The 23,385-nt window shown below is 44.6% G+C and overlaps 1 protein-coding gene across 1 annotated transcript in view; it reads right to left on the reverse strand.

Moving 5' to 3' along the window:
• Positions 1–23,385, reverse strand: part of TPH2 (tryptophan hydroxylase 2) — a 95,679-nt gene that overhangs the window by 54,324 nt on the left and 17,970 nt on the right. The window contains exons 6-7 of the mRNA XM_046012910.1: positions 9,604–9,800; positions 4,531–4,666 (exon numbers count right to left, since the gene is read on the reverse strand). Of these exons, the coding sequence (XP_045868866.1) occupies positions 4,531–4,666; positions 9,604–9,800 (333 nt within the window). The remainder of the gene's footprint in view (positions 1–4,530; positions 4,667–9,603; positions 9,801–23,385) is intronic.

Raw genomic sequence — 23,385 nt, forward strand, 5'->3', positions numbered from 1 at the left:
TTTACACACGTCAATACTCCATTAGGGACAAAGTTGCATGTGATCACAGCTGATCAAAGCAGGCAGCCATGCAACAGCAAAGTGCAGAATCACAGCCCTGGCCTCGGGTGCCGAGGAAGGGGGGAAAGATGGCTCTCCACTCCTAGCAAAATCAGTGCGCTTTCAATCTAGGTAGAAACACATGGAAAAGCAAGTCCTCCCACCAAGAAAACCAAGAGTCATTGACTCTCCACAACTTTCACTGCTGTCCTCCAGGCCAGAAAACTTTCCCCGGGGGGAACCAATCCAATCTGCCATCACTTTTTAAATTAAAGTCTCACTCTCTGGCCAAGTTTAGGGAATACAAGAGTCTTTCAAATGTAAAATGTAAAAAACAGGCCAAAGACACATTTAAAACCCAATATTTGTTGAAAGCTAGGATCTCAAAATACATTCTCCCCAGACTGAAAAGGAAAATAAAATTCTTTTTTGCAGATAATGTCTTTTCAGGGCTTTCCCTCTCATTTCTATCAGCGTCGGCATCTTCGAGGGCTCACCTATGTCCCATTAGCGCTGCCTCCAGGACAACAGTTCAGCAATTGAAGGCAGTTACTTGGAAGCAGAGTACAAGCACCAAACACAGGGGCCAGGTTGAACTTCACAAATTGAAGAATCTGCCCTCTCCTTGGTTTTCAATTGAGGAAATGGGATTTCATTACAAAGACCATGCCTGGAAAAGTGCTTGGGCAGGAAACAGCACTCCCAGCATGGGGTCCCATCCATTCAATGCTGCAGCTGGGAAGGGATTTAGGACTTGGTGATACATCTGGATTAAAGGGGTCTTCTGCATAGTGTATTTCTGGAAGGGGGCAGGGGAAGCCGGCAGCAGTGGTCCCCTCTGGGAAGGTGAAGTGGGTGTCAAGGGAGTACGGAAGGTTGTTCATGGTGTGCTTGAAATTCGGAATCATGTACGTGTATTACTTACTCATAAAATAATCATTCTAAAAAACGAATGAAACTTACACACACACAAAAAAAAACAGATAAATGTCATAAAATCCGCTCTCCCAAAAAAAGAGTCTATTAAAAAAAAAACCCAAGTAAGTGAATCCCATGTTTCCACCCTCTGACTTAAGCTCATCGTGTCTGGGTAGTCATGGGAGTCATGGAAGAAGAAAACACTCACACCTATAGTGGGAGCTTTAAATTCACTTCTGAACTCCTGACACTCATTTCCACTATCGGGGACTTTTCCAGGACACCCTGTCCCTGAGCACCTCAAAAATAACACGTCCCAAACCCAAATCCTCCTCTTCTCTTCCCTCCTTCCTACCCTTTTCTCTCCAAACCTGATCCTGCTCCAATAGTCTCAGTCATTATTAGAAAGAAAGAAAAAAAAAAATACCCATTCAGCTTCTCAATCTAAAAACCTCAGTGTTACCTTGAGGACCCTCTCCTCACCCTCGTTATAGTCACCAAATATTGTTAATTCCATCACGATGGTGTTTTTCAAATAGATGACCTCTTGTCCTATCTCACTGACCTTTTCTAGTTCAAGAAACTATGAACTACATTTCTTCACGGGAACGGGAGCACCTGCTAGTTTTCCAGCTAGTTCTTTTTTTTTTAAGATTTTATTTATTTATTTGACAGAGAGAGAGAGATCACAAGCAGGCAGAGAGGCAGGCAGAGAGAGAGGAAGCAGGCTCCCTGCTGAGCAGAGAGCTTGATTCAGGGCTCGATCCCAGGACCCTGGGATCATGACCTGAGCTGAAGGTAGAGGCTTTAACCCACTGAGCCACCCAGATGCCCCTAGTTCTTTCTTTACGCTTCCCCGCCCCCGTCATCTTTCTCGGACAAACAATTATCCGATCATGCTTAGAACCTTGGATAACTCCCTAGTGCCTCCAGAATTTAGCCCACATGTCCTAGTTCAACAAATGATCCCTTACACTGTGGCCTGAAAAAAACATGCTACCCCTAACACATACCTTATGCTCTGGCCACTCTGGTGTCACCAGTCTTGCTGGTTTATGCCTCTTGGGAGCCACCAAACTTTCACCTGCTGTTTCCTTGACTTGAAAGCTTTCCCCTCCCTCCCAGCCCTGCCTTAGGCAAAAACAATTTCCTATTCTCCCCCTTCCAGACCCTACTCAGTTTATACCCTCTCTAAAAAGCCTTTTCAGGACTGCTCCCTCCTCTGTACTCCTCTAACACTTTGTACACACCCTCGCCAAGACCCCAACCACACTCTTTCGTAATTATTTATGTTTCTTTCTCCCCTGCCAGAATGTGAGCTGCTTTAAGAAACAGCTGCTATATTTTATTCATCTTCGAATCCACTGCACCTCCCTGCTAACACTGCCCATAAATGTTTGCTGAATGAATTGGCTGAAAGTACTTTGGTAAGAAGGTAACACATTATCCCAAAATTTCATAGACCTCTGTGGCTAAAATCTCATTTCTTTGCCCTCTCTCTCTGCATACCTATTGGCACGCTATCACAGGTCCCTGGGGGGCCAGTTATTCAAAAGGAACTAACAAAGTGCCTGCTATTTGTAAACAGGGCCATTTGCAAACCCTCTGGGCTAGATTTAGAGATTGCCTTTCTAACTCTGACAATGCTCCTTTGAGTACTCCCTCTACTGTAAGAAGCATTTCTTTTCCGAATGTCTTGAGTCCTGTAAGTAACATTTATTTACCCTGAAAACTTTCCAGGAAGCTGAAAGTAGCCAAAAAAAAAAAAAAAAAAAAAAGCAATGTAGTGACCTGGCAGGGACCTATCTGGTCAGTGAGCTTCTGGCCTGCCTAAGAGGAGGAGGGGAGATTGAGGGACTCTACTTCCACCACCAGAGGCTACTCAACCACTTGAACCTCCAAGGATTCTCTGCCCCCCAGTGAAGATCGTGGCAGTCCATTAATCACAAAATTATGCTAGTAAGCATCACAAGGGAAGTGATAACCCCAGTGTCCTGAAGAACAACAGTAGGTAACAAATTCGGGTACGATTAGGGGTAGACACTCATTCAGATGGAGCCCAAGGGGGCAGAGACCCAATGACAACTCCCAGCCTCAGAGTCTCTGGCTCTTGCTCTATCAGGAATGTTCTACCAGGAGATATTTGCATTGAGGTCTCTGCTTGAATGTGACCTCCCAAGAGGCTTCCTTGACGACTCAATCCAAAAGAGCACTGTCCATTACTGGTCATCTCCTCACCCTGCTTTATTTGTCTTTCCAGCATCTTGAGCACATCAAAGCACGGGTAACTGATACAATCTTGCCTATGCGTCTGTATGCTGCCCACTGTCTCCCACCCTCACTCATGCACCCCAGAGAGCAGAGACCTTGTCTTGTTCCTAGACCATCCAAGCACATAGCAATCCCCCCATAAAGGTTTATTCATTCTTTTAAAAAATATACAAAGAAATATTCAAGTAGCTGACGATTTCAGCAAAGACGCAAGACCCAAGTTAAAATGTTTAAAGCTATCAAGGCTAAATACATGTGATAGATGGATGAGGAGGAAAGCAAATGACAGATTTGCTGAGGAAGGAGTGGTTGTGCATGGGGATGGCAAGGGAGTATTTCCCAGAGAAGATGAGATTCACGTCGAGCTCGAAGGCACTGGAAAGTTCAGTAAGCTTGAGAAAACAGGCCAGTGTTTTACCCTGGGAGAGGATACAGTCCATGTGTGATAAGGCCAAATGATTAACGCATGAGGGTTCACAGCTTACCCAACACTTGGTCACCCACCATCCAGGAGAGAAAGAATAAAAGCCCCTGAGGTAGATTCTCTCAAGGAAAGCTGACAGCGTCAAAGCATCACAAATCCCATATATATGTAGAAGTGATGGGTGGGACTAGAGGAGTGTTCAAGAAACAAAGACAGCAGGAAGAGCACAGCACAACCCGTTCTGAGTTTGGGGGCGGGGGAGATGAAAAACAATAAGGGAGAAGAAATCAGTAACGAGCCTTGAGAAGTGCCTTGTTGTGCCTGCATGAACGCCCTTAACTCACTAGAGAGGGCATGAATCCTGGCTGTGCCAATGCTGACTTATCCCTTTGTGCCTGCCTCTCCTCATCAGGAAAACCGGAAATAATAAATAATTTACACGATGGGACTACCGTGGGGATTAAGTGGGTTGATGAGAACAGCCCCTGGTATGTCAGGATTGTCCTTACCATTAGGATTTGGGGAACCCTGATTCTTTAAACTCAACATTGATTTAATGGTCTCTATGGATCGTAGCTTTATACAAATTACACATTTTAAGGAGCAATATCATCAACAGCTTGGCCAAAGCAAAAGGTTCCGTGTTGGGATAAAGTTAGAGAGACAAACCGAAGTGAGCGTATTGGAGGACTGCGTCCCCCGCCAAGGAATCCAATCTTTCAGTGAGCACTGTCCTCTTTGGGTGATCACGCTGGCTCTCCAATGAAACTATTTTGTAGGTAAAAGAGGGCCTGAGTAGCTTTCAAGTAGAGTGAGTATGGGCCGCTTAACAGAGCAGTGGGCCCCACTCAGACTAGGAATGCCATGTGGGTACTCACGGTTCCGGGGTGTAGAGGGGGTCCGAGCCATGCCGGACGTACTGGGTACAGTGGAACACCCTGTAGGCCAGTCCTGCCAGAAAGTCTCGCGGACTCAGGTATCCAGCCACCGGTCTCACAGTGAAGCCCGATCTTTCTGAAATGACAACGGAAAGAGCCAACTAAACATTAACTGAACAAGACTTGAGGGCCCAAGCAGGGTGTCCTATTATTTATAGGGATGTCCTAGAAACAAAGTAATCAAGGTCTTTAAAACCCTTGACAGTTGAATGACATCTACGGTTAATAGCTATCACGTTTGTGGCTTCTGATTACTAAAATAAACTCCGGCATGATGGTTTCCAGGGGAACAAGACATTCATTAAAATGGAAAGAAAGGTGAAAAAAAAAGATGTTAAAGATTTAAATTCAGAAGCTGAATTAGGATAAGAAAGCTCAAGTTCACAGGACAAGATTACAATTAAAGTGATGCTTACCACGTATTACCTGGTATCTTTCTCAAAGACACACCCATACTGTCTGTCTATGTTCAGTTCACCCACAGCTAAATCAGCCCCGTCACGAGCCTTGTGGAGTCAGTTCACACTATGGCTTTCTATTGTCAACACCCCCTACCTCCCTCATTCCACGTTGCTGTTTTCTGTGATATTATGAAAACAATCATATTAATTACTATCATTTGAAGAGGTACACTAAAGCTCTACATGCTTTATTGGATCCTGGGAGGAGGAGACAAAATAAACAGAACTTAACACGATGTATGAAGCTGCCCTATACCGCTAACCCAATTGGGCTGGGGGTCATCAGTGTTCTCGGTTTAAGGGCTACCTAACGCTTGCTTGTAGTGACAGCCCAGGAAATTTACAACAGGAGAGCTACGCTTATCTCTGACACCAGCATGGTAAAGGCTCCCATTCTGAAAACCTCATCTCATTAGGAGAGCACCTCAGAATGGTTAGAATGGTTTTAAAAGGCAAGGACCAATTAAGTTTATAAATCCCATCCTGGGATTTCTGGTATCTATGTGAAAAATATTCCTGTTCTCAGGCCTCCTCAGACCCATAATTCTAACAATATTATGTTCATTCTAAAAGCTTTTACTTTGGATTGTTCCCTACTGAATATCAAAAAGATAAGTGTACTTTCTTCTTTTTCTATTTTATGTCAATTAAACCAGTATATCCCACGTGAGGGACCTGAGTGGTGATACACAGAGAAATGTTCTTTATTTGAAGTTATATATCTTATTTTTACATAATTTTTTAAAAATATGTAACTAACACATCAAGAACTTTGAGTGTGTGAATATCATTGCTTTAGAAGTTTCCTTTTTAAATACATTAGGCATTTAAAAGCGAGTCAGTTGAAAAATAATAAAATAAAATAATTTTAAAATCCATGTACATTTACTTGCTATGTGCCAATGAACGATGCAGACTGAGTTCCCAGTGTCCAGTTCACAGGGGTCTTAAAAAATAACCGCAAGAACAACAGCAGTAATAATTAAGACTCTGCTGTGCTTAAAATGTGTCAAGAAATAACTTTAGGGGGCACCTGGGTGGCTCAGTGTGTTGAGTCTCCAATTCTTGCTTTGGGCTCAGATCATGAACTCATAGGTCATGAGACAGAGCCTTGCCTTGTTCTGTGAGGAATCTGCTTGAGATTCTCTCCCTCTGCCTCTCCCTGATGCTCCCCCTACTTGTGTTCTCTCTCTCTCTCTCTCTCTCTCTCTGTGTCAAATAAATAAATTAAATCTTTATAAAGTTAAAAATTAAAAACGGAAATTAATGGGGCGCCTGGGTGGCTCAGTGGGTTAAAGCCTCTGCCTTCAGCTCAGGTCATGAGCCCAGGGTCCTGGGATCGAGCCCCACACTGGGCTCTCTGCTCAGCAGGGAGCCTGCCTCTCCCTCTCTGCCTGCCTCTCTGCCTAATTGTGATCTCTGTCTGTCAAATAAATAAATAAAATCTTTTAAAAAAAGGAAATTAAAATTTTTTAAAGAAGTAACTTTAGGGGGCGCCTGGGTGGCTCAGTGGGTTAAAGCTTCTGCCTTCGGCTCGGGTCATGATCCCGGGGTCCTGGGATCGAGCCCCGCATCGGGCTCTCTGCCCCATGGAGAGCCTGCTTCCTCCTCTCTCTCTGCCTGCCTCTCTGCCTAGTTGTGATTTCTCTCTCTCAAATAAATAAAATATTAAAAAAAAAAAGAAGAAGAAGAAGTAACTTTAGGACTTCTAGGTATATCAGTATCAGTTAGTTTCCTTTCCCAACCATATTTCGAGGTAGATAAAATGACAATCTCCATTTGCAGAGAAGAAACTGAGGCACAGAGAGGTTACGAGAACTCATCTGAGGTCACACAGCCAAGAACTGGCAGAGTGGGGACCCAGCACAGCCATTCTGCAGCCAGAGTCAACGCTATACCATACGGCCTCTCATAAAAATATTAAGTTGGGAGACAGATGTGGCAAAAATTATGGGATGGTATTCTAATTACTGGGGTTTGGGAAACAGCGCAGTAAAAAGCAATTCTCATATATGAGTAATCAAGCCCATGGCAAATCTATAATATGTACATAACTGTGGGAAACAAAAAAGGACACGCCAGAGGCAAGGCCATTAGGGAGAACATAAGCCACTTAAACAACATAAGGCATTGTGTAATTAGGCACTAATTAAGCGACACTGATTAATGGTCTCAGTCTTTTTCCTGTAGTAAGAAATATCATAGATGATGTTTACACATGGGGTTCTCCCATTGCGCTGGACATGGTTCTCCGTGTACCTGCTCTCAGACCATGCCTCCTTCTCCCCAGATACACACATGATCTCAGAGGAATTCTGAGAGGGAGAGGTTGTAGTGACTGTTAGGATCAGGATTCGGAGAGGAGGCAGGACTTGCTCTGAGTCTTAAAAAAATAGGTAGAATTTGACAGGTGGAAGAGAGAGGATTTTTCTAGCAAGGGACAGAACCACAGAACCTGGGCAAAGGTATGGAGAGCCCACAGGTAGAATGGAGGGTTTGCACTGCGCAATCGTCGCAGTGCACAATCTGGGAAAGCCAGGTTGGAGGCTTGAGTTGAGGCTGAGCAGTTCAGAACTGGATCATATAAACCAGAGATCAGCAAACTACGGCCCATAGTCCAAATTCAGTTTGTTGTGTGCACCCCACGAGCTAAGAATAATTTTTAGATTTTTTTTACTGGTCACACTTAAATAGTTATTGAAGTAAAGACAGAAGAGCCTCCATTTGCCTCTTGGCCCACAAGAACAGAAATAGTCATTATCTGGCCTTTACCAAAAAAAAAAAAAAAAAAAAAAAAAAAAAAAAGTCTAACCCCAGTAAAAATCAAAGGGGAACCACTGGTAGCTTCTGAGCAGAGATGTCTGGAAGGAAGTGATGCTTTAGGTAGCTTCATCTGGAAGCAAAGGAGAAGAGAGTGGAGGGGAGAAAATATGGGCATCAAGGTTGTAGAACAGGGACCTCAGTCTGGGTGGTGGCAGCTGGTAGGCTGACGATGGGTAGCAAAGCCAGAAGTGGCCCTACATGGAGGCTGCAGCAAGCGGAGGCGTCGCCTCCAAAGATGCCCATGACCTCACAGCCAGAACCTGGGACTATGTAGCAAAATGGGCTTTGCAGGTGTGATTAAGGTAAGGATTTTCAGATGGGGCGGTTATCCCAGATTACTCAGGGGAGGTCTGAGATAATCACGAGGATCCTTATAAAAGGGACACAGGAGGGTCAGAATCAGAGAAGGAGATGCGACCAAGGAAGCAGGAGGTTGGAGCCATGTAAGGAAAAGACCAGGAGCCAAGAAAAGCAGGTAGAGGGGCGCCTGGGTGGCTCAGTGGGTGAAGCCTCTGCCTTCGGCTCAGGTCATGATCTCAGGGTCCTGGGATCGAGCCCCGCATCGGGCTCTCTGCTCAGTGGGGAGCCTGCTTCCCCCCTCCTCTCTGTCTGCCTCTCTGCCTACTTGTGATCTCTCTCTCTGTCAAATAAATAAATAAAAAATCTTAAAAAAAAAAAGAAAGAAAAGCAGGTAGACTCCAGAAGCTGAAAGAGGCAAGGAAACAGAACCCTCCGGAAGGAATGCAGCCCGGCCAACACCTTGGAGTTAGACCATCCATCTCCAGCACAGTAAGATAATACATTTCTCTTATTTTAAGTCACTAAGTTTGTGGTGTCAGGAACCTAATACAAAGACTGATTACCTAGTGGGGAGGGTGGGGAGGAATTCAGAGGGATTCCAGAGAGGTGGACCTGAGGAGTCTAGAGAATAAAGTGTCACGGATAGAGGGTAGGCAGGCAAGGAAGGGAGTTCCAGGAAAGAAGAAGGGCAGCGAAGGTTTTGCTTTTACAACTGTTACACTTGAGACAGGGGTAGAGGAAAGAATGGAGAACCCAGGACTCAACCCCAGGGAAGCTCAGAGGAAGAAGCAGGGTCACCAAGAAACCAGGCTTCCTGCTGCCACCCCTACAAGTTTCCCCCATTGCCGTCCGAGGAGAGCCAGTGAGGAGAGTGACCACACAAGGTTATGAACTTGAGCTGACACTGTGTCTCATCCAGTTGCCTACTGTATCAGGCATGAATATAGCCCCTGGCATACTCACGTATATATAAAAATATTTCTTTGATTAATTGACTTGTTTCCCCCAAAGGAAAGTCACTAGTGTTCAACATTATCCATGATATTTCTTATGCAATACTAATTTTTAACAAAGCAAATTGAGGTCATTCCATCCCCATGTAGCCCCACAGAGTAGTTCCTGGGTCGGAAAGAGCTCAAAGATGAACTTGCCAATAACTTTTGGGGTTTACCGCCTAGAGCAGCCAACAACGAGAGAACCCACCAAAGCCCCTGAGCGGTGTGAAGAGCTGAGTCCCTGTCCCTGCCCACGGTCTCTGCTCTGCTTCCCGCAGGTGGCCCCAGGGAGTCAACGGCTCAGTGCTCCTCTCTTTAAATCAAAGGGAGTGTTTCTTTTTTTGTAGAAAGGGCCGTTTGTGCACCATGTGTCCTTGGGAGGCAAGCAAGGATGCTGGCCAGGAAGGCAAGAGACAGCCTGTGTGAAGCCCTACCTTTCAGAAACACGGAGACATCTTCGAGTTGAGGCACATTGTCCTCCCTGTAGCCACAGTATTTAGTCAGCAGAGGGAAGTTTTTCAAATACTCCCGGCAAGCATGAGTGGGGTAGAGCTTGGAGAGTTCACGGAACACGACGCCCCACGTCTTCGTCTCTTCCTCTGTGTACTCCACCCTGGGGATGGGCTGGCCGCTGGGCAGGAGAGAAGACCAGGGAATGATTCTAGCTCTGGAACAGAGTTAAACATCTCCATTCATACCTACCATTAGTCAAGTTCTTGTAAAGGGGGACACCTGCGTGTCTAAAAGGATCCCATGAAGAATTATTTTTTTAATAAATGGTAACTTTCAATTTTGTATATTTGGACTTCCATACAAATGATTTGGTTAAGTTACATCTTCACACAACCTTATGGAAATTTGACAAGACTTATATACTTACACTGAGATCAGTAATGAATAAGAGCTCTGGTTTGGGTACAAAGCTATGCTCTGGAAGCCTTTTCTGCAGTTACCTACTGAAGTCAATAAACGGATGTTGCCTCTAGAAAATGAAAATGCCTGTGGGCTCTCTTTGGGGAAACTGCCCCAATCTCCAAGTGTAATTTTGAAATTTTTCGTTCAGGGAGTAAAATGTCTGGGAACTATGAAAAAAAAAAAAAAACAAAAAACTATACTGAATTCTTGGGGTGGCTCAGTCAGTAGAGCATGTGATCTTGAATTCAGGGTTGTGAATTTGAGCTCCACATTGGGTGTGGAGGGTATATAAATATAAAATTAAAAAAAAAACTGGGGTACCTGGGTGTCTCAGTTAAGCCACTGCCTTCAGCTCAGGTCATGATCCCAGGGTCCTGGGATCGAGTCCCACATCGGGCTCCCTGCTCGGCAGGGAGCCTGCTTCTCTCTCTCCCTCTGCCTGCCACTCCCCTTGGTTATGCTCTCTCTGTCTGTCAAATAAATACAATCTTTTAAAAAAATAAAATAAACTGTACTGAATTCTAAAGTGAGAGAGTTTTGTACAATGCGCAATAGGGGCATTCATTACCCATCATGCCGGGAGGGTCATACATTAAGCTTTCTCACTTTAGCAGAGGGGTCAGAAAACCTCTTCTGCAAAGGTTCAGAAAGCAAATTAAATATCTTAAGTTTTTGTGTGCCACACGGTCTCTGTCATAACTGCTGAATTCTGCCATTGTATCTCAAAGACAGCCAGAGATGACATGTAAACAAATGAACATCTTTGTATCCTCATCAAAGCTTCATTACAAAAACAGACAGTTGGCTAGAGTTGACCTACAAGCCACATTGTGTGGACTCCTAGGTCAGAATAGGGAGAGGTGGCTCGAGACTAGAAAGGTCACGGAGAGCTTCCTGGAGGAGGCTGAGCCTCATGGGCCAGGTAGGATCTGCAAGTTCCCGGACAGAAAGGTGATGGAGGAAATGCTGTTCTAATAGCAACCAGCAGCCATGAGCAGGAAACAGCTTCCAGAAGTCCTCCCGGGGAGGTGGGGGGCAGTAGAACAAAGGCAGTATGGACATGCGCTTTTGCAAGCTATTGTTTGACAGACCTGAATCCAAATTTAGCCTCTGATTAAGAAACCTATTTTAAAAGTGAAATTAGGGTTTTGAAAAACCTCTCAAGACATCCTCAACAGCCACCCGCAGCACTCCTCCCCTCCCTGCTGCCTACCCTGGCCATCCGACAGAAGTTCTGCCCCTGCCTTCAGCAGATATATGCATACAACATACGGAAGTCCAAATATACACACATGAAACTAGGAATGCTACCTCGGCCATCTACAGAACCCAGCCTGTAGCAGGCAGCCGCCACAGGAACCCAAGTGCGGGCACCAACTGCCACTCACGGCTACAGCAGCTGCAGGACCCCTTCAACAAGCTGGGACCACCCGGAGTACCCCACCACCACCACCTCACCCCCCCACCCAGCGCCCCACCCCCACACCTTCCCCCACCAAGGCAGTGAAAAAGGGAAAGAGGACATTAACAAGATTCGGCTAACACACAGATTCCCCCACCCCCCAACCATCTCTATACTTCAGGGTACTCGTGCCAAAATGCTTTCTGTTTAAACTTTAAGTCCAAATGTGGTTCCTACTGTATTAAAAAAAAAAAAAATAGAACTGCGGTATATGAGGGATAAGGGAAGAACACACTTAAGAAAGAACAGTGGGTTAAAGCCTCTGCCTTCGGCTCAGGTCATGATCTCAGGGTCCTGGGATCGAGCCCCGCATCGGGCTCTCTGCTCAGCGGGGAGCCTGCTTCTCCCTCTCTGCCTGCCTCTCTGCCTACTTGTGATCTCTGTCTGTTAAATAAATAAATAAAATCTTAAAAAAAAAAAAAAAGAAAGAACAAGAAATTAGCATTTTTTCTCTAAGTACCAAGACTGGGACTCAAGCAAACCAAATTAGAAAGAGATTAGCCTTGTTTAAATTTGGCTGTTGATAACAAATAAAAAATTACAACCTGGCAAATATTTGCTGAGAAGATCAAGACTGCAAAGGCTTAGCATCTGTGGTAAGTTTAGAATGAAAGCTTGAAATGGGAAGATAAAAATAGAAAGGATGCAAGGAAATAAATATATAAACGGTCTGCCTCCAGTTCCAGAAAATTCAACGAAATCAATTGGAGTCAGGTAAGCCAATAAAGCTAATAAGAGCTGGGCACCAGGACAAGGCAGGAAGGCGATGAGGCTGAAACAGTAAATGAAATATTGAGAAGCCATTTGAAAAGAATCGTTAGGTCAAACTTTTTCCCTGGATATGTATCTGCAAACCTTCGGCATTTCGAAGGGGAGCTGAAAATAGCCAACAGCAAGCAACAGAAGGAAAGCAAGTGTGAACTAGAATGGGAGCAAAGAGCTTTACAGATCTGTCACTTAATGAATTTCCAGCATGGTCACGGTACATTTTCATCCTCCCCCCACAACCCTTGTCTGTCCTGCCTGAGTGGCTCAGAGACTGGCCCGGTCTCTGAGTCTCGACGCCTGTGTATGTGACTGCTACCCTGATGGCAGGTAAGTCTGACTCTGGCCGTCTGGAGCTTTCCCATTCCACTTGAGCCCCCAGCCCCGGGTCAATCTTGAAGGCAAATGTTTAAAAGTCAAATTCATCACAAAGTAAATGCTAACTTTATTCATTTTATTTCTATGATTAATAGCCAAAATACCAACAGTGAAGAAAAAAATAAGAAATTTCCTATTTTGGGACGCCTGGGTGGCTCAGTCCGTTGGGCCACTGCCTTCAGCTCAGGTCAAATTCCTGGGATCAAGTCCCGCATTAGGCTCCTTGCTGGGCAGGGAGCCTCCCTCTCTCTCCACCTCTGCCTGCTTGTGTACTCTCTCTCTCTGTCTCTCTGACAAATAAATAAATAAATAAATAAATAAATAAATAAATAAATAAATAAAATCTTTAAAAAAAAGAAAAGAAATTTCCTATTTTTCTCTGCAGCTAATAAGATTATATGATAAAGACCCACTTTTGAGAGTTCACTATGGGCCATTTTTCTAAGGCTTTTTAAGTGTTGTTTTTATAAATTAATCCACTTGATTCTCGCAACAACTCTGTGAGTTAGACACTATTATTATCTGCATTTACACATGAAGAAATTGAGGCTCAGAGAAATTAAGGTGTATGCCTAAAATCATGGGGCCAGGCTTAAAACCCAGTCAGTCTGGTTCAAGACTGGTTGTAGTCTTAACTTTTTGGTGTATACCAGTGAAATAATTTATGTATTCCAGAAACCAACTTATTTTCATACACCAAACTGAATAAGGCTTATAGGTATGTGTATTTATACATAGAAAATCTCATACAATCACATGTAATCATGGTACTTGCATGCATTTGTAGATCATGGAACGTACTTCCATATTTATTCACTTATTAATTCCTCTCAGTAAGATCAGAGATAGTGGCTGGGGCACTAGGAATGCATGTATGTTTTTAAAACTTTGAGATTTGACATTTGGAAACATAAAAATTGTGGTCATGGGAAAAACAGAATGCATTGCCTTTCTTTGCCCTTGTCATGGATTAAGGTGTTTTGGTGTGAATTGTATATGAGAAGAATGACAGGAGGGTCTCCGGATCTTTTCAGGGCCTAGGATATATACCCATAATCATTTCACATCTATCTGGGGGTACATGTTTTAATGTATATGTCATAGGTGTCATGGTTCAGTGTCCTAAAACTCTCCTCTGGCCCAAAACTGAAGTCACTCAAGTACTTCACATTCTAGAGAAAGCCCCCAGCAGCTAGAGTCAGCCAGGTTATTAAGAGTCAGCAGAGCAAAGGGCGCCTGGGTGGCTCAGTGGGTTAAGCCTCTGCCTTCAGCTCAGGTCATGATCTCAGGGTCCTGGGATTGAGCCCCGCATCGGGCTCTCGGCTCAGCAAGGAGCCTGCTTCCCCCTCTCTCTCTGCCTGCTGCTCTGCTTACTTGTGATCTCTCTCTCTCTTTATTTTTATTTAAAAATAAATTTTTTAAAAAAGAGTCAGCAGGGCAACTCCTCGGTGGCTCAGCCAAGAGTGGCCAACTCTTGATTTCAGCTTAGGCCAGTGAGATCAAGCCCTGTCTCAGTCTCCATGCTCAGTGGGGAGTCTGCTTGAGGATTCTCTCTCTCCATGACCTTTCCCCCTGCTCATGTACGTGCTCACTCGCTCTCTCAAATAAATAAATAAACCTTAAAAAATTTAAAAAAAATAAAAATAAATTTTAAAAGGAGACAGCAGGAATGGCCCTACCACTAAAAAATTTCTCTCAGGGGCACCTGGCTAGAACATGTGACTCTTGTTCTCAGGGTTGTAAATTCAAGCCCCACACTGGGTGTAGAGATTACTTCAAGATAAAATATTTTAAAAAATAAATTCTGTCCAACCACCCTTCCCACCCACCGAAAACTCCCCCATTAGTCTAACGAAAATAAGAGAGGCATAGGATTTCGGGGAAGGCCAGTGTTTGAGGGAGAGTTCTCTCCCCTCCCCACAGTGAGGAGACTAGACTGCACCATGACAATCATTTAGGAGGACTGCCCGGGCGAAGTGGGGCCTGACATTGCATTTCCAACCCGGACCACAGCTGAGCAGCAAGACCCCAGATCCTGCTGCTATGGCCACCAGACTGAAGCAGGAGAAAGACATGAGGGTATCAGGAAGCTAGGAATATAGTGCTCTGAGGTAGAAGGTAGAGGTAGAAGAGAAAGTTTGACTTGCGTCCTTTGACATTTGAAGTTCACATGAACATGAAGTCAGATGCCTTGTAAACTCTAGAGATTTCTGTGGAATCCAATATGATGTGCCTGGGAGGAAAAGGGAGCTGTTCTGCTCAGCTCTCAGGAGACAAAAGGGGCTCCCATCACTCCTGCTTTTGTGAGGGGTTCCCAAGCTCTATTGTGTGCACAACCTGGAGAAAGGGTCAGTGACATGACCACTGCCAAGGCCACGGGGATGAAGGTTGCATGTCTATAGGGAGGTAGAAGGAAGGGTGCTGGCCTAAGAAACTATAAAAAACACTCTGCAGAGACCATTTCCACAGAGACCAGCCCTTCAGAAAGAATCTGTCTAAGCCAGCGTGAGTGTGGCCAACAGTCTGCCCACCACCGATATTCTAACAACCCTGTAAAAAGCTCTCAGCCGCCTCCCTCCCTCCTCTCAGCTTCCAACTCCAGGGAAGCGAGGTCATAGAAGAGAGAAGGGAGGATGTCTCAGAACCAGCGCGCACACACATCTTACACACATACGCATTCCCTCCAAATAACAGAGGGCGGGGGAGGAGGATACACTTTGAATCAAATTTGAGATTAATCTTTTTCTTAAATGAATGGGATGAGGCCTTAAATACCCAAATGAGACTACACTAATAATTGAAAATGACAGCAAATTAGATGTTGCTAAGGAACTTGCTTCCCAGCAGGAAAGTAGAATTCAACACAATACAGTTGAAAGCAGCGAGTGGGAAAAATAAAACCATTTTGCCGTTGGAATAAACCCCAACAACATGAGACTTCTCAACAAACTAATGACATGTAAATATTATAATTAGATCTTTAGGGAGTCTCCTCCATTTATATGGAATTAGTTGGGATTCCAGAATTCTCAATAACCACCAAAATTATTATTCACAGATCCCCAAATCACTGGAGGGAAACAGATGCGACTTTCAGTAGCTTCTACTCACTGCAGACTCAGCCCTTGTGCCAAAGAATGGTAAACTAAGGCTTTAGAAACACGACAGGGAACCAGCGTTCGGTGAAGATGGAACCGGAAAAAGCACGACAGTGGTCACCACAGAAATTGAGGTTTGACAATGGGAAAAATCCCTGATGCAGTAGGTTACTCAGAGAGGATGAAGAACTTTCTTGGGAAATACTGAAGGCAGTGGAGGCGTCTTTCTGCCTGCGAAGTGAAACGCCACTCTTCCTGGAGGCAGGGGGATGATCCTGAAAAACCTGCCTTGTCCCCCACAGATGGAACGAAGTAGACACTGCAGGGGCAAAGGTACCTTTATAGTTCTAAGTCCCGAGCTTGTTCAAGTTGTTTAACAAGTATGTTGTGGATCCTGACATCCAAGGACAGTACCCCACTAAGGCTGAAATTGCGGGAGTTCTTTCTCTAGTCAGATGAATAAGCAGTAACCCTTTTGTTTTATTGAACGATTTCTTTGATCTTCTCTTTCAGCAGGTCCAACCACAAGGCTGGACTTTTCTTCTACCTTTTTTTTTTTTTCTAATATGGGAGATTGGAAAATATTTGGTTACAGTGGTACATCCTGGCTGTCTGCTGGAGGCCTTGCAGCTAGAATTTCACAGGTGAGATGCAGTTTCTTTGTTAGCATTACGGTTAGAAGAACCCCAGAGTTGGGAAGCAGTTCACATAGTCCTTGGAGGACAAGGTGACAGGCTGCAGTTGACAAGATTTACATCGAGATGGCAAGACTGGCTGCCGCACAAGGCGGACTGTGTTCTTTTAAACAGTTGGGTCTCCTCAGTGGCAAGACCCAAACAGAGCAGAAGGTAAACAGGGAATCCGTTAAGGGGATGTGTGAATCTGATAGAAGCAGTTAGGAATGAACTCATTTTTTATTTGATTTCATTACCTGTTCCTCGGGCCAGGAGATGCCTCACTTATTCAACAGCTGTTTATCTGCCTGGAATAGACTGTCCCTCTCATCTCTGCCTCATCTTTTCTTCTTTCCCTACCTTAGGCAGTTCTCTCTTGATTGACACTTCCACCTGGGGGCTTGCAGAAGGGAAATGAGAAGAGATGAAATGTAAAACCCCATCAACTTTGCAACTCATTAGCAATTAGCAGCTCCTCTAAGGGTCTGGACAGGGCCTTTGGAGAAAGAGCATGGAAACGTGAAGGCAGGAGGTCTCTATCTTTGTTCCTTCTTGACTTATGACACATGCACGTGCTGCCTCCCCAGTGAGCATACCCTGAATTCTGCATAATTTTCAGGGAGCTATCTGTAATTCATCCTCTTTCCTTGCCATGCAAGGAAACATACAAGAATAGAGAAGAGGAGATTGACGTTATTCTAACATCATAAGAATAATCTTTATTTTGATCCAATGTTATTTTTTAAAGATTTTATTTATTTGAGAGAGGGAGAGCATGAGCAGAAGGGAGAGGCAGAGGGAGAAGAAGAAGCAGATGCCCGCTGAGCAGAGGGGCAGGTGCGGAGCTCCATCCCAGGACCCCAAGATCATGACCTGAGCTGAAGGCAGATGCTTAACGAATTGGAGCCACTCAGGTACCGCCACCATGTGATACTTTTTAAAGAAATATTCATCATTCACAAAATTTGCTATCAATGGTTACCAAGCATTTGTTACATGTCTCACAACTGAAGTGACATACTTGCATACAGAAATTTCAATCAGTACTTGTAATCTCATGTAGCTGGGAACCATACTGTCATCTAGTACTGTGCCAGTTGGCCCCACCTTCATGAAACAGTATCACCTGCAGCCAGGTGTCTCGAGCAGAGAGCTGTCTGGTCAGTGGGAGTTCAGCAGGAAGATGGCTGACACCTCCGAGACTAGAAACTATGTTGACACAAGCCAGAAAAAACAACAACAACAAAAAAAATAGCTAAGTGGAGTCCATGGATTCCATTAAAGTTTAACCAGAAAGCAAATGCCATTTTTTCTACTGATTTCCAAAAGTCAATGAGAAAAGCATAAGGTTCCTGCATTTGATAAAGTTACACTTCAGAATTCAGACCATAAAGGACACTCAATAACTTTATGATGAAATAGTGTCAATAATACAGGCGGGCAGGGCATGGGGAATAATATATCCAAAATATTAGTCTGCTAAATCTATCCCCCCATTACAAGGTATGTTCCTTCAAGGCAGGGGATTTTTGTTTGCTTGTTCATTTTTATATCCCTGCTACCCAGACCAGAGTCTGGAATATATAGGTGTCCAAAAAATATTATTTGTCAAATAAGTAAATCAATCCAGCTGAAACAAGCCACATATTTAAAGGTTAAGAAGAGGAGTGTCTGGGTGGCTCAGTGGGTTAAGCCTCTGCCTTTGGCTCAGGTCATGATCCCAGGGTCCTAGGATGAGCCCCACATCGGGCTCTCCGCTCTGCAGAGAGTCTGCTTCCCTCCTCTTTCTGCCTGCCTCTCTGCCTGCTTGTGACCTCTCTCTCTCCATCAAATAAATAAATAAAATCTTTTAAAAATAAACAAATAAAGGTTAAGAAGAATTATAGCAGTGTATCACAAAGCCAGACAGATATATATCTGTCTTACTTCATCCCTGCCTCGTATTTTAAATGCTATGGAAAAAGCAAGTCCAAAGACTTTGAGATATTGGTAAGTTTTCTGGTAGCTCCTGATTATCCTCATGTACTACATACTTTATATGTAAGTGTTTCTTTATTTCTAATTTTCTTAACTCAGGCTTCCTAGGCATATCCTATACTTGTAGCCACAGTTTTCATGAGAAAAGAAAGCAGCATATGCAAACCCAAAGGGACATAAAAGCCAAACTTGGCTGAACACAGAGATGTTTCCTTTGCTGGACTTCTTACGGAATGAACTTGCAAAGATGTTTCCAAAGCTACAGAGCATGATGATCAAATGCAATTTTTCAAAAAGGAAACTCACAAATCAGTACAGTGACATAACAGCCGTCTGAGTTATATCCAGATTTCAAACCGTCGAGTTGTCGGACATAAATAAAGTGGCTCGATGAGGACCATTTGGTAAGGAGATCGGGCAGCCTGAGACAGCTATGCCACACCACAGGGTAGACGTAAAGGCACAAACTCATTTTCAGCTAGTCCCCTAGGCCAGTCAGGTAAAGAGCATTTGTGATCACATATTTTATTTGCTTTTGCAAATGAGTTTTGCACACATGAATTTTCGCAAATGAGTCTGTGGGCCCTAAGGAACTTTCAGATGGTAGCAAACAAAAACGTTAGTTTGTTTTGTTCACATTGTTAATATTGGTGCTGCCTTTATAATGAAAATAAACTACTACACCCTGGGAGCCTCAGGGAGACTGAAAATTTAACTCCTGGAAATTATTTGTTTTTATTTGTCCCATGCACCCCAGGATAGGGCTTCCCACTATTTTCTCACCTTGCAGAAAGCCGTCTTCACATTCTAGAGGAGTGATTTTCTTCTGCAAAAACCATCATGAAATTAACTATGAACAGCCACAACAGTGGGTCTCACATCCATCGCTATGTGCGTGTTCAACACACGAAAGGAAGGGGAACTCAAAAAAATGCAATCCAGGGGTGCCTGGGTGGCTCAGTGGGTTAAGGCCTCTGCCTTTGGCTCAGGTCATGATCCCAGGGTCCTGGGATCGAGCCCCGCATCGGGCTTTCTGCTCGGCAGGGAGCCTGCTTCCCTTCCTCTCTCTCTGGCTGCCTCTCTGCCTATCTGTGATCTCTGTCTGTCAAATAAACAAAAAAAAAAAAACAAAAAAAAAATGCAATCCAGAAACGAGCTGAAATGCAATAGCGGCCAACAATCTCAGGGCATGGATATGGAGAGACCCAGGCTGGGGGCTCCGAGGCCTCCAGATTTAATCCCACCCACCTTGTACCCTGACCAACAGGGACCGGATGTTGCTAACTACTGGGCCCCCACGATGTCTTATAGTGGTGGGTGAGGGAGTGTGCTTACCCTACAGGTCATGGCCCTAAGGAAATTAATAATAGCATCCATCCATTCATCTACCTGTAACAATAACAATATAAACAATAACAATATAATCGCACCTCACCTGGAGAACGTCACATACTGCTCACCTACAGAGTGATTAAATAACTGTTAGTCTCCCTATTTTATAGTGAAGGAAACTAAGGCTCACGCACAGTAATCTAAGATCAAACAGCTGGTAAGAGGCACAGCTGGGACTCGGAATACGGAGGGCTAACTCTAGAGACCCCCACTCTTAACCAACATACCTCAGTGCAAGGTACTGAGTACCTAATGTGTATGGAGCATGGAGTTTGGCCTCTGTTTCCCCATTTGAAACTCAGGGAAATAAGACAACCACACAACACTGAGAAGATCAGGTGACGTCATCTGTAACCCCCCCACCCGGGCCCGATGCCTAACACCTAAGGGCTCCTCAGTTTAGCTGGATCCCTTCCTCCAGGCATACAGGAATAAATGCAATTTCATCCCTTCCCTGCAGGGTTGGGAATAGGCCTGGAGATGACAAAACAGTGCTCTTCTGTGTGAATCCATTCACCTCTCAGACAGGACTCGTGGAAAGTAATTTCAGTCCTTCACATTCATGGAAATCATTTTAAAGTAAAATGCCCCTACCTCATTCCCCGCGAACGGTGTTAAAATCTGGTGCAACCCCTGTCCTTGTCAGGAAGTGACACCGGGCCATACTGTGCTAATGTTTTCCCCAGCTGTAGGAGCCCTGTTATAATCAGACAACATCCTACCGAGGCATTCACGCACATCTAAAAAACCCGCCAAGCTCAAAAAATGAAAAAGAGAAACCTTTTCCAAATCAATTTTCCCTTTTGTCTTTCTTTCAATTCTCAGGCTCCCTTCCTTTCAGCCATTGAGCTGAATTTCAGGTAAAAAGAAACATTTGGCATGAAAATGATTCTTCCATAAAGCCTAACATCTTTTAAATACTTTGAAGAACTGTGCATTTCAAATATGCTGAGAATTTTGTAGAGAACAGAATAGCTTTTATAAAACCCTGTCATTTAATTCTGTTGCTCTCGTTTTTTAACTTGAGGATGATACCACCTATGTCAAAGGGAAGTTGCTCTGTGGATTGAAAAAAAGGGCAGGGGGGTGGTGGTGTGGCCTCTTGAGTGGAAAAAGATACTCAGATTCTACAAAGAGGCCCTCTTGAAAACCCTAATGTGACCTTCCTCGGAAACCATTCCAGTCATCTGGGAAATGACCCCAGCACAACAAATATTTGGTTTTGTTCTACTTTTCAATTTACCGCTCCATTTCAGAGAAATTAAAGCATCAACAACTGGTGTTTATGCAGGAGTCACAAAAACCCAAACAGCCACATATATCTCAGTTTCATTCAAAACCTGGGAAAGCAAATCAATGGAGGATAATGGAATGGGATAAAATTAGCTCCATCGGGAGAAAACATATTTGCCTTCTAAGGTGCGTCTTCTCAAAAAGGCAGAAAAGGGAAAAAAAATTAAAGCTCGGTCCCACCTCACAAGAGCCCACAATTCATCAAGGTGCCCATCTGCCAACGAAACCGATGAGAAAAATAGAATTAAAGACAAACCTTGCAACCTCCCAGTTAAGTTTTCTTCCCTGGGAAGAAAGCGTAACTTTTCCCTTTCATCCTTCCTCCACCTTCTGTTTGTGATGTTTCCAATTAAGATTCGCCTACCTAAAAACAGGTAACGTGGCACTCACAACTCCTGTTAGTAATGTATTTCTTTTCACTTTTCGCTTCTGAAACCAAGCAGGATCCATAAATCATGCCTCTTCTCGCATGAAATGAGAAACACTAAGGTCAACGGAAATTTCTGGGAAGGTGGAGAGGTGGAGCCACCCCAGTTACAGTTCTGCAAGTTGCAATAATTGCACATGCCTCCTAGGAAAGACTCGGCGTCAGTAATCCTCCAGCTCAAACGAAAGCTAACTGGTCACAAGTACCTGGGAGTCTGGAAGGCCCCCGCGTGCCCACGGGCGGGCACTGGCAGCGTCCGCGCTACCCAGGATCAGTCCTACTCGCTGTCTGGAGCCTACCTTTGTTTGCCGCTGATCATCCACCTCCTTCCTTTTCTTTGCAAAACTAGAGTGACTCCCGCAGAGTCCTGTAGCACAAGTCTTGTAAACAAGACCTCCTGCTGGCGTGGAAGGCAAATCCATTCCCTATTATGTATCTATTCAATGTCTTAGAGTGCGTGGCACTTCTGTCCCAGAGCTTCCTGTGGACATGGAGCATCTGGGGCTGTGCGTGGGGGGAGAGGAGGGTGACAAAAAAAGGCTTTCCTCTGCTTTGATAGGGAAAGGAAGTTAGAACCCTCTCTGCTCCATGCAGAATGAGAGGCTTCTCTCTCTCTCTCTCTCTCTCTCTCTCTCTCAATCTGATGGAGCGGAGTAGAATATTCACAAGCTCCCCCAAACTGAATGAGACTGCTGGGTTGGCGATCTCACTTTTCAAATATGCCAGTCCGTATTCGGGACTGTTTTGTTTTAGGGTCTCTGTTTAGCTGTGTACTTACACTCACAACAAATGAATCACAAAAGGGTGCGATTCTGTTAAATCAAAAAATCAAGAAATGGATAGTCTAGTGACTAGAAAAAGCCAGAGAGGGACAAATCCCTGGCAGTCGTTTTTCAAGCGTCAGCCCAGCTGTGTTTATTTCCATCCATCATTAATCCCACGGGGACAAGCCCTCATAGGCCAGAAAAGAAGCGGGCAGGACCGGGCGGAGCCAGGCAGAACTGCAGAGCAGGCTGGGGCGTGGCTCTGCCCGCCGGACCCCGCCCCTGCCCCTCCCCCCTCCCCAAGAAGGTGCCAGGGCCTCGAAATCACACCCTGCTGAGTTGAGTCCTGGCTGCTTAAAGCCTGGAGTGAACTAAAAAGTAAGTAAAAAGTAAAAGAACCGTGCATTTCAAACATGCCGAGATTCTGTAAAGGGAATGACTTTTTAAAATGCCGAGTCTCCGTTCTGTGACTGCTATTTTCAACCGGTGTACAGTATTTCCTATGTCAAGAGGAAGTGCCACAAAAGACAAAAGACCAGAAGTGGCTTCTTGGGCAAAGAGAGAGAGTCTTTAAGAGAAGCACACGACAGCCCCAGAAGTGATCTTACCCAGAAACTATTCTGGTCATTTGGGAAATGAACCGAGGCCGACAGTATTTGCTTTCGTTCTATTCTTCGACTGCTCCATTTCAGAGACATTAAAGCATCCACCACTGGTGTTTATCCAGGTAACATGGTCAGCTCTGTCGCCTTCAGTAAATTTCCTAATGTCTCTGCAGCTCAGTTTCCTTGTCTTCAAAATGAGTCCAAGAACGGCACTTATCCCAAAGGCTCTTTGTGAGCTTAAATGAGTGAACATGAGCAAAGTGTTGAACACACTGCCCAGCACATGGCAGGCATTTAACCAAAGGAGGCTAAAACTACCCAAATACGCCAGCTGAGAAGTCCCTACAATGACTATTTCTACCACCCTCAGCCCTTCAGGGACTGATCCAACACAGCCCACCTGCAACCCACACCCTCTGACCTTCGCTGAGACTTCCTGGCCTGGGAAGGCCTTGAAGAGGGCCGC

This window comes from Meles meles, chromosome 7 (assembly GCF_922984935.1).
Source record: "Meles meles chromosome 7, mMelMel3.1 paternal haplotype, whole genome shotgun sequence".
Classification (NCBI taxonomy): Eukaryota; Metazoa; Chordata; class Mammalia; order Carnivora; family Mustelidae; genus Meles; species Meles meles.